Consider the following 14952-nt stretch of genomic DNA (forward strand, 5'->3'; position numbering starts at 1 on the left):
CAAGTGGCATACCTTGATTTCCAGTATTCTGGACCACAATCCCGACCTACTGAACATCTCTGGGATGATGTCCAGGAATCTCCACTTTTATCAATTGGCCAAACTATTTCTCAACACTAGGCTGAAGTAGCTTCAAAATTCCCTTTTCATTCCATTATACTAACTGATCCTTTTACAATATCTTGTATTCTTGACTATAATTTTGTTCTTGAAGTTCCCTCCTCCTTTTTTTTTCCAAAACGAAATTCATATGAAATACTGAGAAAGAGCTCAGGCCATCTGTTCTTATTTGATGACAAGATAACTAAGTAACAGCTTTAGGAAACTGCAATTGTAACATGAGAGATTGCTTATTAACCCTCTTATTTAAAAAAAAAAATTCATTGTTTATCTCCCCCCTCCTAAAAGAGCATTTGGCATATAGTAATTTTAAGATAACTGGAAAACACTATTATAAATTGCTTTTCAGACATTGACAGTGTTTTCTGAAATAATTAGTAATATCTTGGGGGTAGAGAGTTGGATACTCAAGAATTATTTGACATTCCCAGTAACTACCAAAACAGTAATCATTTCAAGAAATGAAACAAAGAGCCAGATATCATAAGAATAATAGGTAGCAAATTTTAGAAACTGCACATCACTTTGCAATTGTGAAGTCACTTTTATGATGATGCATGTGCATTTGGTATATATAGTAGAAAACAGCCTGTAATCTCCACAGTTTGGGAGGCCAAGATGGGAGAGTAGCTTGAGGGAAGGAGTTTGAGACCAGAATGGGCAATATAGTGGGACTCCATCCCCACAAAAAATTAAAAATTAGCCGGGCATAGTGGTATGTGCCTGTAGTTCCAGCTACTCGAGAGGCTGAGGCAGGAGGATCCATTAAGCCCAGGAGTTTGAGGTCACAGTGAGCTATGATTACACCACTGCACTCCAGCCTGGGCAACAGAGCAAGATCCTGTATAAAAAATAGGAAAGAAAGAAAGAAAGAGAGAGAGAGGAAGGAAGGAAAGAAGGAAGGAAGGAAGGAGAGAGAAAAGAAAGAAAGAGAGAGACAGAGAGAAAGAAGAAAGAGAGAAAGAAAGAAAGAAAAGAAAGAAAAGGATGGGAGGGAGGGAGGGAAAGGGTAAAAAAGAAGCTTTGTGTCTCGGTTTACATGTGATTTCTGTAAATAACAATGGAATAGACACCCTTCAGCTGGGCTGACTAACTGCTCATACTCACGCATGATGCCTTAGGAGCTGGGACAGAACTTCCACAGGTCTGTACACTGTTACCATGTCAAGACTCTCAAACAGGTCCACATCTCTCACAGCCAGCATCAGAGGGGTCAAGCCATGTTGGTTTGGGAAATTTATATCCAGGAACTCTTCAGATGCCTTTAGAAACATGCAGCTTTATTTCTGTTGTGTTTTTACTACATAGCTCTTTATGCTAATCTTTGCATTTTCATTGCTTGGCCAACATTTCATTATAACTTCAATATGTTCTTTCTCAGTGTCTGTCCTGAAAGGGAACTGATGAGGTGAAAGAACACAAGCCAGAAAGACAGATCTGGGTTTCAATCTCAGCTCCTTAAGGTAGTTAAACTTCCCTGACAGGCTGTATCAGGGACACCCTGTTAAAAGGTGACCAAATCACCCTGATAAATTGAGGGTATCCAGTTAAATCATGTATAATTTTCATTTGGGATGTATTTATACAAAAAATTATTTGTTGTTTATCTGAAATTTAAATTTAACTGGGTGTCCTGTATTTTTATTTGCAAAATCTGGCAACCCTATTTGCTAAACTTCAGAGCCCTCAGCTGTAAGTTGGAATAGTAGTGTCTTCCTTGTAGGGTTATGTTGCTGATTGGCACTAGAATGTAAAAAGCACTTAGCAGAGTGTCTGACACACAGTAGGTGCTCAGTAAACATTCATTGAATGAATAAATAATTTATAATAACATAGCAGCTCAGCCGGGCATGGTGGCTCACGCCTGTAATCACAGCAATTTAGGAGGCTGAGGCACGTGGATTGCTTGAGCCCAGGAGTTTGAGACCAGCCTGGGCAACATGGCAAAACCCCATCTCTACTGAAAATACAAAAAATTAGCCAGGCAGGGTGGCATGCACCTGTAGTCCTGGTGACTCAGGAGGCTGAGGTGGGAGGATCACCTGAGCCTGGGAAAGTCAAGGCTGCAGTGAGCTGTGATCACGCCACTGCACCCCAGCCTTGGCAACATAGTGAGACCCTGTCTCAAAAAAAAAAAAAAAAAATTTAAAAAACAGCTAACTTACCTGTATTTATATAGTCAAATGGAGGCAGGCATATGGATGTAATTTGATGCCTTAATGAAAGTAAAACTTAATTTGGATAATTCAAAACTGAAAAGCAACCGCAGGCCAAAACACCTAAATTGTTCATTTTATAGACCAAAGAAATGCACTAATTTCCATCTCTATTTCACTTTATGCCATGTAAGTATACTCAGTGTCTCTACCTCAGCTTCTCTAGGGACAAACTAGAGATAATGGTATTACTTCAGCAGGGTACTGTGGGAATTAATTAGTTAATTTTTTTTTAGTCGCTAAGAAGAAACCACCTCTGATATCAATGTTTATTATTAGAACCAATATGAAAATTTTGAACTGAGAATAGTCTTGCAATACCATATCAATTCAGCATCTGTTGATCAAGGTATAGATCCAGTTGCAGGTACCAGTTTCTTAAAACTTGGTTCCTAATGTTTAGGGGTTAAAAATGTGGTTATAAAAACAGACATTGGGCCGGGCGCAGTGGCTCATGCCTGTAATTCCAGCACTTTGGGAGGCCGAGGCGGGCGGATCACAAGGTCAGGAGATTGAGACCAACCTAGCTAACACAACACGGTGAAACCCTGTCTCTACTGAAAATACAAAAATAAAATTAGCCAGGCGTGGTGGCGGGCGCCTGCAGTCCCAGCTACTCCAGAGGCTGAGGTGGGAGAATGGCGTGAACCCGGGAGGTGGAGATTGCAGTGAGCCGAGATCGCGCCATTGCACTCCAGCCTGGGCGACAGAGCAAGACTCCGTCAAAAAACAAACAAACAAACAAACAAAAATTAGATTACGACTGCTGAAAACACCATTAAGTAAAATACATTGTCTTTCAGAAAAATTTCTAAGCCTCAGTTCGTGATGTCTGGCAATTTTAGACTACCATTTAGTCCAACAAAAGAATTTGAAGTATTGTTTGGTTTTGTTATATCTCTCCTTGAACTGTACCTGACTGGAATATCTTTCACTTTTTTCTTTATCTGTTTGTGTCTTTACCATAAGGGATTAGAGGAAACTGTTTCCTAGCAGCAATTGATTTTCTTTCAGTTGGAAGGTCACATGGTCTGACAGTCTCTTTGAAGGTAAATGCCAAGAGTAGGCAATTGCCAGTCACCAATAATTAATGTCCTTGGTTATGCGTATGAGTTTGCAAGTTGCTTTGGGAAAAAGTATCTGTAAGTAGAAAATCTCAACACGAGGATCAATACCCTGAGAAGACAGCCCTTTAAAAATGTATCCTCTGAACTCTTTCATGACAACTAAATATTATGCAAGGCATAGGCTCTCAAATTCCTTTTTCAGGATAAAGATAATAACAGCAACTGGTCCAAAGGGATCTAAGCAGCAATTGTACAAATGGCAATGATGCCAAGGGAACTCCTCTGAGCAAGTTGATAGTCGTCCTCTGGAGGCTTCCTGGGAGCAAATCGTTTCCCAGGGGTGTTGCGTGACTTCTAGCATCCAGCTCAAGGAAGGTGGAAATCGACTGCTCCTGTGTTTTTTTATTATCTTGTTTTCCACTCCAGTGTCCTGTTTGATCCCCTTTCTTTTTTATATATTCTGTCTGAAACTTCCTAGGATTACATTTGGAAAGAACTTATTTTTCTTTAAAAGGAGTCATATGTAGTCTGTGCCCTTTTCACCATTCACTCACCCACCCAAAGACAGAAACAAATATCAACTAACCAGTAAATGTTGAACTTGCTCAAGATCACCTTGCCATGAACTTTGTAGAAGTTGCATTTGGGGAGCCTGGATTCTATTGACTGCCAAGAGTTGTCTTTGGATATTGCAATTAGCTACATGAATTGCGGTTCGATTGCTGTAATTGCAAAGGGTGATATCTACTCCCTTTTCCAGAAGAAATCCAACAACCTGCAAAACGACACAGTCTTAGTTAAATATTTTTAAGTACCAACAGTGTCTTCAGAGCTGGGTGGAAAACTGACTTAGGCATGGATCTGATTCATTGGGATGTGGGTAACTGCTATTTGCCCTTTTTAATTTGGGGGAACAAAAATCTCCATGACATGCATGATTTTTGGATAGTCTTTTTTGCAGGGACTAGAGATCTATGAGTATTGTATGTTAAATCCACAGAAAACATTGAAGTTTTATAACTGTCTATAATCAAGAATACAAAACCAAAAGGAGCAGGCATGGTTGTGTGTGCCTAGAATCCCAGCTACTGGGAGGTTGAGGCAGGAGGATCATTTGAGCCCAGGAGTTCAAGGCCATCGTGCACTATAATCCTACTGTGAATAGCCACTGCACTCTAACCTGGGCAACATAGCAAGATCCTGTCTCTAAAAAATACAAAAACAAAGATGATTCAGGCTTACATATTCTTGAATGTCACAAGTATTTCTGCAAGTGTTTCTAGGAAGAGAGTAAACTCTATTCAATATGGTGAGGGGACAGACTGCCCAGTTGAATGTTAAGAACTGTCCTTGGTGCTGAGACTGCACCAATGAACAAGACCAGCAGCCAGCCTTTAAAGTATTTGCAGTCTAGTGAAGAACAGAGACATATTAAAAAAAAAAAAAAAAAAAAAAAAAAGGCAATTGCAACATGGGGTGATAAATGTAACAAGAGAAGTGAATACAAGAGGATGATGGGGGCACTTCGACGAAATCTGTTAAGATATCTTGGAGAGTCTGTGAAGACTTTTTGGAGAAAGTGATGTCTAAGCTAAGACCTGAGGAATCAGACTCAGCCAGGCAGACTGGGAGAAAGATTGTTCCAAGCAGAGGATACAGTGTAAATAAAGTACAGTGTGTACAAGAGGGCAAGTAATATTCAAAGCTCTGGAAGGAGTTAGGTATGTCTAGAGCCCAGGATAAGAAAAGGAAGGGAAGGAGATGCGGGTGGAGAAATCAGCTGTGCCTCAGTCCTGAAAGACCTGACAAACCCCTCTGAGGAGTTAGGGCTGGGTCTTCAGGGCAATAGGCAGACAGTGAAAGATTTTCCTCAGGAAAATGACATAATCAAGTCAGTGTTTTAGAAAATCACTCTGACTGCTGAAATAGATTGATGTGGGGAAGAAGGGAAGTGGGGAACCAGGGAGGAGACTACCACAGTGGCCTCAGGGAGAGACGACAGTGACTGAACAAGAGAAATGGTAGTGGAGACTTAGTGGCTGAGGGCATAATCTAGGAACACTTAGGAGGTGGAATTAACAAAACATAGCCACTTATTCAATGTGGGTGTTAACGGTGAGCCAGAAATCAGGGATAGTTCCAAGATACTGTCTGCAGTGTACTTTTGTCTGTCTCCTGTACTGCCACTGCAGACCAGGCCACCATGGTCCCTTGTCTGAAGCAATGGAACGGCCTTCTCTCCATTTCAAGTGCTTCTGCATGAAACCCACTAGAAAGGCCCAAGTCAAAAATTCAGATAACAGCAAGAGTTGGAAAGATGAGAAGAACTTGGAGCCCTCATACCACCATTTCTGCTGGTGGAAGTGTAAACGGTGCATCCACTTTGAAAAACAGTCTGGTTTGGGAGGCCAAGGTGGGTAGATCATGAGGTCAGGAGTTCAAGACCAGCCTGGCCAAGATGGTGAAACCCCATCTCTACTAAAAATACAAAAATTAGCCAGGCACAGTGGCAGGCACCTGTAATCCCAGCTACTCGGGCGGCTGAGGCAGGAGAATTGCTTGAAACCAGGGGGCGGAGGTTGCAGTGAGCCAAGATTGCACCACTGCACTCCAGCCTGGGTGACAGAGTGAGACTCTGTCTCAAAAAAAAAAAAAAGAGAGAGAGAGAGAAAAGAAAAGAAAAACAGTCTGTCAGTTCCGCAAATGATTAAACATAGAACTCCCCTATGATCCCGCAATTCCACTCCTAGGTATGGTACTCAGGAGAAATGAAAACATATACTCACACCAAATGTTTACAGAAGCACTATTCAAAATGTAACCAAAAGATGAAAAGAACCATTTTCTGTCAATGGATTGGATAAATAAAATGTTGTATATCAAGACAATGTGATATTATTTGGCTATAAAAATAAAGTAGTGACACATGCTACAACATGAATGAACCTTGAAAACATTATGTTAAGTGAAAGAAGCCAATCACAGGAGACCACATACTGTATGATTCCATTCATATGAAAATCTCAAATAAGAAAATTTACAGAGGCCAAGCACGGTGGCTCATGCCTGTAATCCCAGCACTTTGGGACGCCGAAGCAGGTGGATCACTTTAGCTCAGGAGTTCAAGACCAGCCTGGGCAACATGGTGAAACCCTGTCTCTACAAAAAATACAAAAATTAGCTGGGTGTGATGGCACATGCCTGTAGTCCCAGCTACCCGGGAGGCTGAGGCAGGAGGATCACCTCAGCCCAGGAGGTAGGGCCTGCAGTGAGCTGTGATCGTGCTACTGCACTCCAGCCTGGGCAACAAAGTGAGATCCTGTCTCAAAACAAACAAACAGATAAACAAAAAACAATAAAAAAAGAACAGCTATACAGACAGAAAGTAGATAAGTGACTGCTTAGGGCTGGGGTGGGAGTTGGGAAGAAAGGATAGAGAGTGATAGCTAAAGGATATCGGGTTTCTTTTTATCTACTTTTTCTGGAGATGAAGTCCTTTTTGAGATGATATGTGTTCTAAAATCAATTGTGAGGATTGAACATTAATATGAATATACAAAAAAACATGGAAGTGGCCAATTTACGTAAGTAAATTGTATGGTATATGAATTTTATCTCAATAAAGCAGTTTTTGAAAATGCCTTTTCATGCCTTTATGGCTTTGCATGATCCAGCCCCTGCCTGCATTTCCAGCTTTATCTTCTTGTGCCATTCTTCACCCTCCCTCTGCAAGATCAAGTCACCTTTCTATACTTCAAAAATGCAAGATTTGTTTTTCCTTTTTTTTTTTTTTTTTTTTTTTGAGACGGAGTTTCACTCTCATTGCCCAGGCTGGAGTGCAATGGCACGATCTTGGCTCGCTGCAACCTCCGCCTCCAGGGTTCAAGCGATTTTCCTGCCTCAGCCTCCTGAGTAGCTAGGATTACAGGCCCCCACCACCACGTCTGGCTAATTTGGTAGTTGTAGTAGAGACGGGGTTTCTCCATGTTGGTCAGGCTGGTCGCGAACTCCTGACCTCAGGTGATCCGACCGTCTCAGCCTCCCAAAGTGCTGGGATTACAGGTGTGAGCCACTGGGCGCCCGGCCAAGATTTTTTTTTTCCTAACCAAGGTCTTTGTCTTTGCTGTTCCCTCTACCCCAATTGCCCTTCGTTTATGTCTTGGCATAAATACAACCACATCATTAAGGATTTCTTGACCACTTTATCAAAAGAGAAGCCACTCTATTGGTTACTTCAAAGTACTAACAACAATTTGTAATTTATGTAAGCGCTTCTTGTTTCCTTATTTGTTGTGTTTCACCTTCATTCAAATGTAAGTCCCCAAGGGCAAGAGATCTTATCACATGAATAAATATTTTATGAATGAGTGAATGAATGGCTTAAGATAAATAGATGATGATGCCATAATTTAATTCAATTTCAAATAATTAAATGTTTATTTGATTTCATAAGATGGGTAACACTGATGCTGGTGTCCCTCAGGAGGGTAAGGTTTGGGAAGAAAGATGATGAAGATAATTTTGGACATGTTGTGTTTGGGATGTCTGTAATATACAAGTGGAAATATTTAGTTGGAGTTCAACATTGTGTGTGTGTGTTTGTATGTGATATGGGCTTGAGAATCAGGGGCCATCCTCACATGATTGAAGGACACCAACATTTAAGGGATGAGAAGAAACAACCCATAAAGGGGACTGGATAGAAGTTGCCAGAGACGTAAGGGGAAAAACCAGGAGGAGGTCAACGAAGAAAATACTTGAAGAAAAATTGGAGTCCAATGGTGCTAAGAGATAGAAGTGGCAAAGGACATTGTAGGGAACATTGGCAAGAGCAGTTTCAATGGAGTAGTAGAGGAAGATGTCAGACTGCAGTAGTTTGAAGAGGTAAGTAAGTGGAGGCAGTGAGGATAAACCAGTAAAACATTCTTTTTTTTTTTTTTTTTTTTTTTGTAGACAGAGTCTCCCTCTGTTGCCCAGGCTGGAGTGTGCTGTGGCACTATCTTGGCTCACTGCAACCTCTGCCTCCTGGGTTCAAGCAATTCTCCTGCCTCAGCCTCTGTAGTAGCTGAGATTACAGGCACCCGCCATCATGCCTGGCTAATATTTGTATTTTTAATAGAGATGGGGTTTCACCCATGTTGGCCAGGTTGGTCTCAAACTCCTGACCTTAGGTGATCTACCTGCCTCAGCCTCCCAAAGTGCTGGGATTACATCACCTGGTTTTTGACAGCAGACCCTGATGGTTTATATGATTTGTTCAGCTGAATGGATTCAGGACTTTGAGCGGCATTGTTGAGGTGAGTACTGTAGATTGGCCTCCTCCTGCTGCTTGGAGTTCTGTTGACAGTAGCTTTCATTGAATGTTATATGAGACAAATTGATGAATTTGGTCCCAGCCTCTGTTGGTGAGATTAATCAGAGTGGCCAAGAGAGTGATGAAATAATGAGAAAATTAATCAGATGCCAAGATAGTGTAGAAATGAGGGGTGGACATTGTTAGGAGGCATGTCTCCACAGGTCTCTTACATTTCTGCAGGTCTTGTGAGCAAAGGTGCAACTGCCTTTATTCCACGCAAACTTTTCAAGCTTATTTGTATAGTGAATGGCCTTGGAAGATGGAGATAGTGTCTCCTTCTGTAGCAAAGAGTAGCTTTGCTTACTGCACATTGTAAATTATTAGGGGTCTCTAAGTTGAGGGTTCCTCTGCTGTCATGCAACTCACTGCATGTTCAGGGGTCACTTGGTCCTCTTCCTATCACTCAGTGGGAATTAGGGCTTAGGGAACTGATACAAAACTGCTAAAATTCTGACTAATGCTATTGTTATGAATAAATACACTGCCCTTTTTCTCTGATCCAGTAGTTGTTTCTTCTGCTAGGAATCCAAGCAATTCTGGCACGCTCATTAGCTGCGAGTAGGGTAAAATCTCAGATCCTTCATAGTTCTCGAGAGATATCTGCAAGTGAAAAGGCCTGAGAGAGGAAAGGAAGTGGTTGCAGGAGGACGTGGGATCAGTGGAGGTGTTTGCTTCTTTATGGGCTGGCAGAAGGCACTTATCTAAGCATTTTTAAATGCTGATGGAAAGAAGCATCATTCTTTGTAATGACAAGAATCTGGAGACCACCCAGATGTCCACCAGAGTAGGATAGGGAGATAAATTGTGTAGGCAGATAAATTGTGGCATATATATACATATGTGTATGTATATATTTGTGTATATATATTTATGTATGTATGTATGTATATATGTATGTATATATGTGTATGTATATATTTAAGCTCTTTTTCCAGACCTCAAGCAATCCTCCCACCTCAGCCTCCCAAAGTGCTGGGATTACAGGCCTGAGCCACCATGCCCAGCCATGTTCCTGCATAACTTGCTGCTTCTGTTCATTATCATGTTTTTGGGATTCCTCCATTTTGAAACATGAAGTGTAGCTATGGTTTTTCATTTTTAGTGCTATCTAGTGTTCCATTAGATAAAAATATATGCCACAATACAGGCACAGTGGCTCATGCCTGTAATCCTAGCACTTTGGGTGGCCAAGGTGGGTGGATTGCCTGAGTCTGTCAGGAGCTTGGGACCGGCCTGGGCAACATGGCGAAACCCCATCTCTACTAAAAATACAAAAAATTAGCTGGACATGGTGGTGCACACCTGTAATCCCAACTACTTGGGAGACTGAGGCATGAGAATCGCTTGAGCCCAGGAGGCAGAGGTTGATGTGAGCCGAGATCATGCCACTGAACTCCAGCCTGGGCTACAGAGTGAGACTCCATCTCAAAAAAAAAAAAAGTTATGCAAGAGCATATACAGTGTGAGTTTGTTTTTATAATGTTCAATAGCAGGAAAAAGCAAGTAATTATTTAGGCATAGATGCAGAGGTGGCCAGGAAATTATTAACCCAAAATTCAAGATAATGGTTAGCCAGGGTGGGGGATGCAATTCAAGACAGGCATATATAGAGAGGGCTTTTGAGGCATGGCAATGTTCTAATTTTTGGCCTGGGTGTTGGGTACACAGGTGCTTATTTCATTAATTTTCTTTCTTTTTTTTTTTTAGCATTTGTGCTATATTTTATAATTTGTTTAAAAAGCATTCATGGAAAGGAGTCAAAAAAGAAAAGGAGCTTAAAACATAGTCAAGAGAGGCTAATTGAGGAAGCAAAGGTGACCAGGCAGGATTGAGGGTCCACTTGCATTTAAAGTCCCAAGAACTGGCCAGGTGTAGTGGCCCATGCCTGGAATCCCAGCACTTTGTGAGGCTGAGGCATGTGGATCTCTTGAAACCAAGAGTTTGAGACCAGCCTGGGCAACATGCTGAAACCCCATGTCTCAAAAAAAAAAACAAAAAAAAAAACTAGCCGGGCATGGTGGTGTGCATCTGTAATTTCCAGCGACTTGGGAGACTGAGTTTGGAGAATCACCTGAGTCTGGGCAGGTTGAGGCTGCAGTGAGCCAAGATGGTGCCACTGTACTCCAGCCTGGGCGACAGAGTGACCCTGTCTCAAAAAACAAAACAAAACAAACAAAAAAGCAAAGTCCCAAGAACTTGTAGAGGCATCAACTTGTACAGTTAAGTGAAATTTGTCTTTTCCAGCCTAGTTTCCCTATTCTTGCCCTTTCTATTCCTGAAGCCTCCCTCTTTGCTGCCTCTCCCCAACTCTACATGCTCATATTGTTGCCACTTTTACCTGAATGCTTAAACAGAACTTTTTAAGTTACAGCACACAATGATATAACTGATGAGTAAGACCCAAATGAGTTACTTTTTCATTAATGTCTCCATTTAATAAATATTTATTTACACCTGGCTGGGTCAGGCTCTCTGCTGGTAGCTGGAGATACAGCTAGAACAAAGAGGACAAAGTCTCCTGCCCTTTTAGCCCTTATTATTCACTTATTTACCCCTGTTTCCGTACTGCCAGGTTTATGTGCATTTGTTAGAGCAGAGCATAAATTTCCAGGTACTGATGGAGTTGGGGGTCCATTATGTGGCGCCATTAGACCATTAGCTCCTCGGGGATGGCATCTGTGTTTGATTCACATCCAGATCCACCATAAAATCTAGTGATCACCTTGGATATAGCAGGAATATTTGTGGACTGAGTGAGGAAATGAATAGAGATGGTTCCTGTCTAGATTTAGGGTATCCCCCTCCCCATACCCCATTTTCTGTCTTCAGACATTCTTTTATGGCAATGGGTGATATCACTATTCACAAATACCTCACTCTCAGAATCCTTAGCTTGGAAGACTTTTTATCCTTGAGCCCAGCATGCCACATTACCTCTGTTAGATTTTCCTCTGCTGCAGTAATGAGAGGCGTATTCCCCGTCTCTGGGTGCTGAAAGTCAAGGTTTCCGAGGATGGATTGGACTTTAGTAATATAGTCACAGATGAGTTCCACATCACCTCTTGAAACTACTTCTAGGAAATCATGAATCAGTTTATTTTTATTCATCTTGCTAGTTCCACATGATTGCCTTGAAAAGAAAAGGAACGATTTAATTATATGAGAGCCAGCAAAGCTGTGAGTAGTTCAAATATAACATATTCTGCCTTTACTGCCACCTGTTTCCTTCTTTTTTGTATAAAAATCTTATAACAGTTTTAAAGATAATTTTGAAAATAGGGGGAAATGCCGCAATACCACCAGGCTTGGTTCTTTGTGTACATGTTGAATTAGGAAGAATAATAATTTCACCATTATTTTGGAAGATCTGCTGTGGTAGAGGAGAAGAGAGGATGGATCAACAGTAGAATGGAAACAGCACAAGCTTGGAGCCCAGTAGAACCTGGATTTAAATTCCTTCTCCACAGATTACCAACTGTGTGACCATGAGCATATGGCTCATCTCTGGGCTGCGTTTACTTATCTCTAAAATAGAAATGATCGTCCCCTCTTCAAAAGGTTGGTGAGGATCTGAAATATGATCTACAGAGGATTGGCACATTCTACAGGGGAAAATGCTTGTTGGATTTTTTTTTAGCTTGTTTATTAACCACCTTATACATATTTCCTTTCTGAAAGTCCTAGCTTCCCAACAATACTGTAAGCTCCTCAATAGCAGGGACATTACATGACTTATCCTTTTGTCTCCTCTGTGATTCTAGCACAGTGGGAATCATTGAGGAGCACAGTGCCCACTGTTCCGGATTTTCCAGGAAAGCCCTAATTTTAAATAACTCATATCAGTTTTCCAAATCATTGAAACATCTCAAATTGCAATTTTGGAGGTCACCAAACTACCCTCTCCTGCATGGAGCCTTTTTTTTTTTTTTTAATTTTGAGATAGCATCTCACTCTCTCGCCCGGGCTAGAGGGCAGTGTCACGATCTTGGCTCACTGCAACCTCTGCCTCCTGGGTTCAAGCGATTCTCCTGCCTCAGTCTCCTGAGTAGCTGGGACTACTGGTGCGCCACCATGCCTGGCTAATTTTTGTAGTTTTTAGTAGAGACGAGTTGGCCAGGCTGGTCTCGAATTCCTGACCTCGGGTGATCTGCCCACTTTGGCCTCCCAAAGTGCTGGGATTGCAGGCATGAGCCACCGCACCCAGCCTGGAGCCTCTTGCTGTTAGTAACAGCGTGACATGCTTTGTCAGGCTCTACACTCCAACTTCTGCTTCTGACACTACAGTCACTGTGTGGAGCCACATGCTATTGATTCGATGTGCAATTTCCTTGCTATAATCTGGCATGAGATTGAAAGCAAAAGAACAAGAGGCTCATTTCATAGTATAACTTTGTGGAGGACAGCTAAGAAAAACAAACAAGAAAAAGTGTCTAGATTTGCTCTTTAATGTTCTAAACACACAAATGCCTTCAGAATTCATGGGCCAGACTACATGAACATGTACAGAAACACAGAGAACATGTGTTTCACTCTAGAAATAGTACTAGCCCATGAATTCATCCATTCATCAGGAAGATGCTATATGCCCTTCAGCAGCTTTCATTGACCTGTCCCAATAAACATTACACAAAATAGGTTGGACAAAATACAAGGAAGAACAGACATGATTAAGTGTCCATGTAAACATCAGATAATGAATCTTACAGATGTCAGAGAAATGGGCTGGCCATGTGATCTGGAAGATCCCCTTGAAAGAAGGCAATCATTGCCGGGCATAGTGGCTCACGCCTGTAATCCCAGCACTTTGGGAGGCCGAGGCGGGCGGATCACGAGGTCAGGAGATTGAGACCATCCTGGCTAACACAGTGAAATCCCGCCGCTACTAAAAGTACAAAACATTAGCTGGGCGTGGTGGTGGGCGCCTGTAGTCCCAGCTACTCTGGAGGCTGAGGCAGGAGAATGGCGTGAACCCAGGAGGTGGAGTTTGCAGTGAGCTGAGATCACGCCACTGCACTCCAGCCTGGGCGACAGAGTGAGACTCCGTCTCAAAAAAAAAAAAAAAAAGAAAAGAAAATTAAAAAGAAAAAAGAAAGAAGGCATTCGTGATATCTGGAGAGGCACAGTGAAGGAGAATGGGCAGCTCTGATGAAGGACAGGCATGAACTCAGGCCTCTATCTGGGGCCGAGGAGGAGAGAGTAAAACCAGATGGGAATTTACCCTGGATTCCCCAACACATCGGGAAGCCCATGGAGAGCTTTCAGCAGTGCATTTTAGGAACATTGGTACTTTAGTAAGATTATTATGATGCAGAGGAAAAAGGCAGAAACAAAAATTTGAATGTGGCTGGGCATGGTGGCTCACGCCTGTAATCCCAGCACTTTGGGAGGCCGAGGCGAGGGGATCACCTGAGTTCGGGAGTTCAGGACCAGCTGGGCCAACATGGTGAAGCCTTGTCTCTACTAAAAAATACAAAAATTATCCGGGTGTAGTGGTGCGCACCTGTAATCCCAGCTACTCAGGAGGCAGAGGCAGGAGAATCACTTGAACCCAGGAGGCACAGGTTGCAGTGAGCCGAGATCAAACCACTGCACTCCAGCCTGGGCAACAGAGCGAGACTCCATCTCAAAAAACAATAACAACAACAAAATTTGAATGTGAGGGTTCACAGGATTTGTGACTGATTGACCATAGACAATGAAAAGGTCCAAGAGGTTGGGGTCCAGGAACTGAGGGAGGACCCACTACTGGGCAGGTGATTCCTTTTACAGAAAGACAATAGATGAGGTCAGCAGCAGAGCCAGTACATAAACAAGTGTGTGTGGTTAGTGTTCTTGGCTTTCAAAGAAATGGTGGCCTTAGCTCAGTGCAGTTTCCTGAACTTGCTTGAGCATAAACATTTCCTTGTTATAAAGATTCCAAGTTTCCTTTAGTAGATCTGGGATGAGCCTGGCGACTCTCTTTTTTTGAAAGAAATTTTTAATAGACTTTTAAAAATTGACTTTATTACTTAGAGCAGTTTTAAGTTTATTGTGCAAAATTGGGCAAATTCTGCAAAATTGGGCAGAAAGTACAGAATATTCGCTCTCCGCTGCCCCCTACTGGCCTCGCCATCAACAGCCTGCACCAGAGTGGTACATTTGTTAATAATTGATGAACTTACAAACAGTATTATGACCCAAAGTCTGTAGTGTA

The 14952-nt window shown here is 42.1% G+C and overlaps 1 protein-coding gene across 1 annotated transcript in view; it reads right to left on the reverse strand.

The window, feature by feature from the left end:
- The window catches only part of MAP3K19 (mitogen-activated protein kinase kinase kinase 19), a 62336-nt gene extending 58164 nt beyond the window's left edge, over positions 1-4172 (reverse strand). Inside the window, exons 1-2 of the mRNA XM_063647397.1 lie at positions 3990-4172; positions 1228-1382 (exon numbers count right to left, since the gene is read on the reverse strand). Of these exons, the coding sequence (XP_063503467.1) occupies positions 1228-1382; positions 3990-4046 (212 nt within the window). The 5' untranslated portion in view covers positions 4047-4172. The remainder of the gene's footprint in view (positions 1-1227; positions 1383-3989) is intronic.
- Positions 4173-14952: the final 10780 nt, after the last annotated feature.

The sequence above is a fragment of the Pongo pygmaeus genome, chromosome 11 (assembly GCF_028885625.2).
Source record: "Pongo pygmaeus isolate AG05252 chromosome 11, NHGRI_mPonPyg2-v2.0_pri, whole genome shotgun sequence".
In the NCBI taxonomy this organism is placed as follows: Eukaryota; Metazoa; Chordata; class Mammalia; order Primates; family Hominidae; genus Pongo; species Pongo pygmaeus.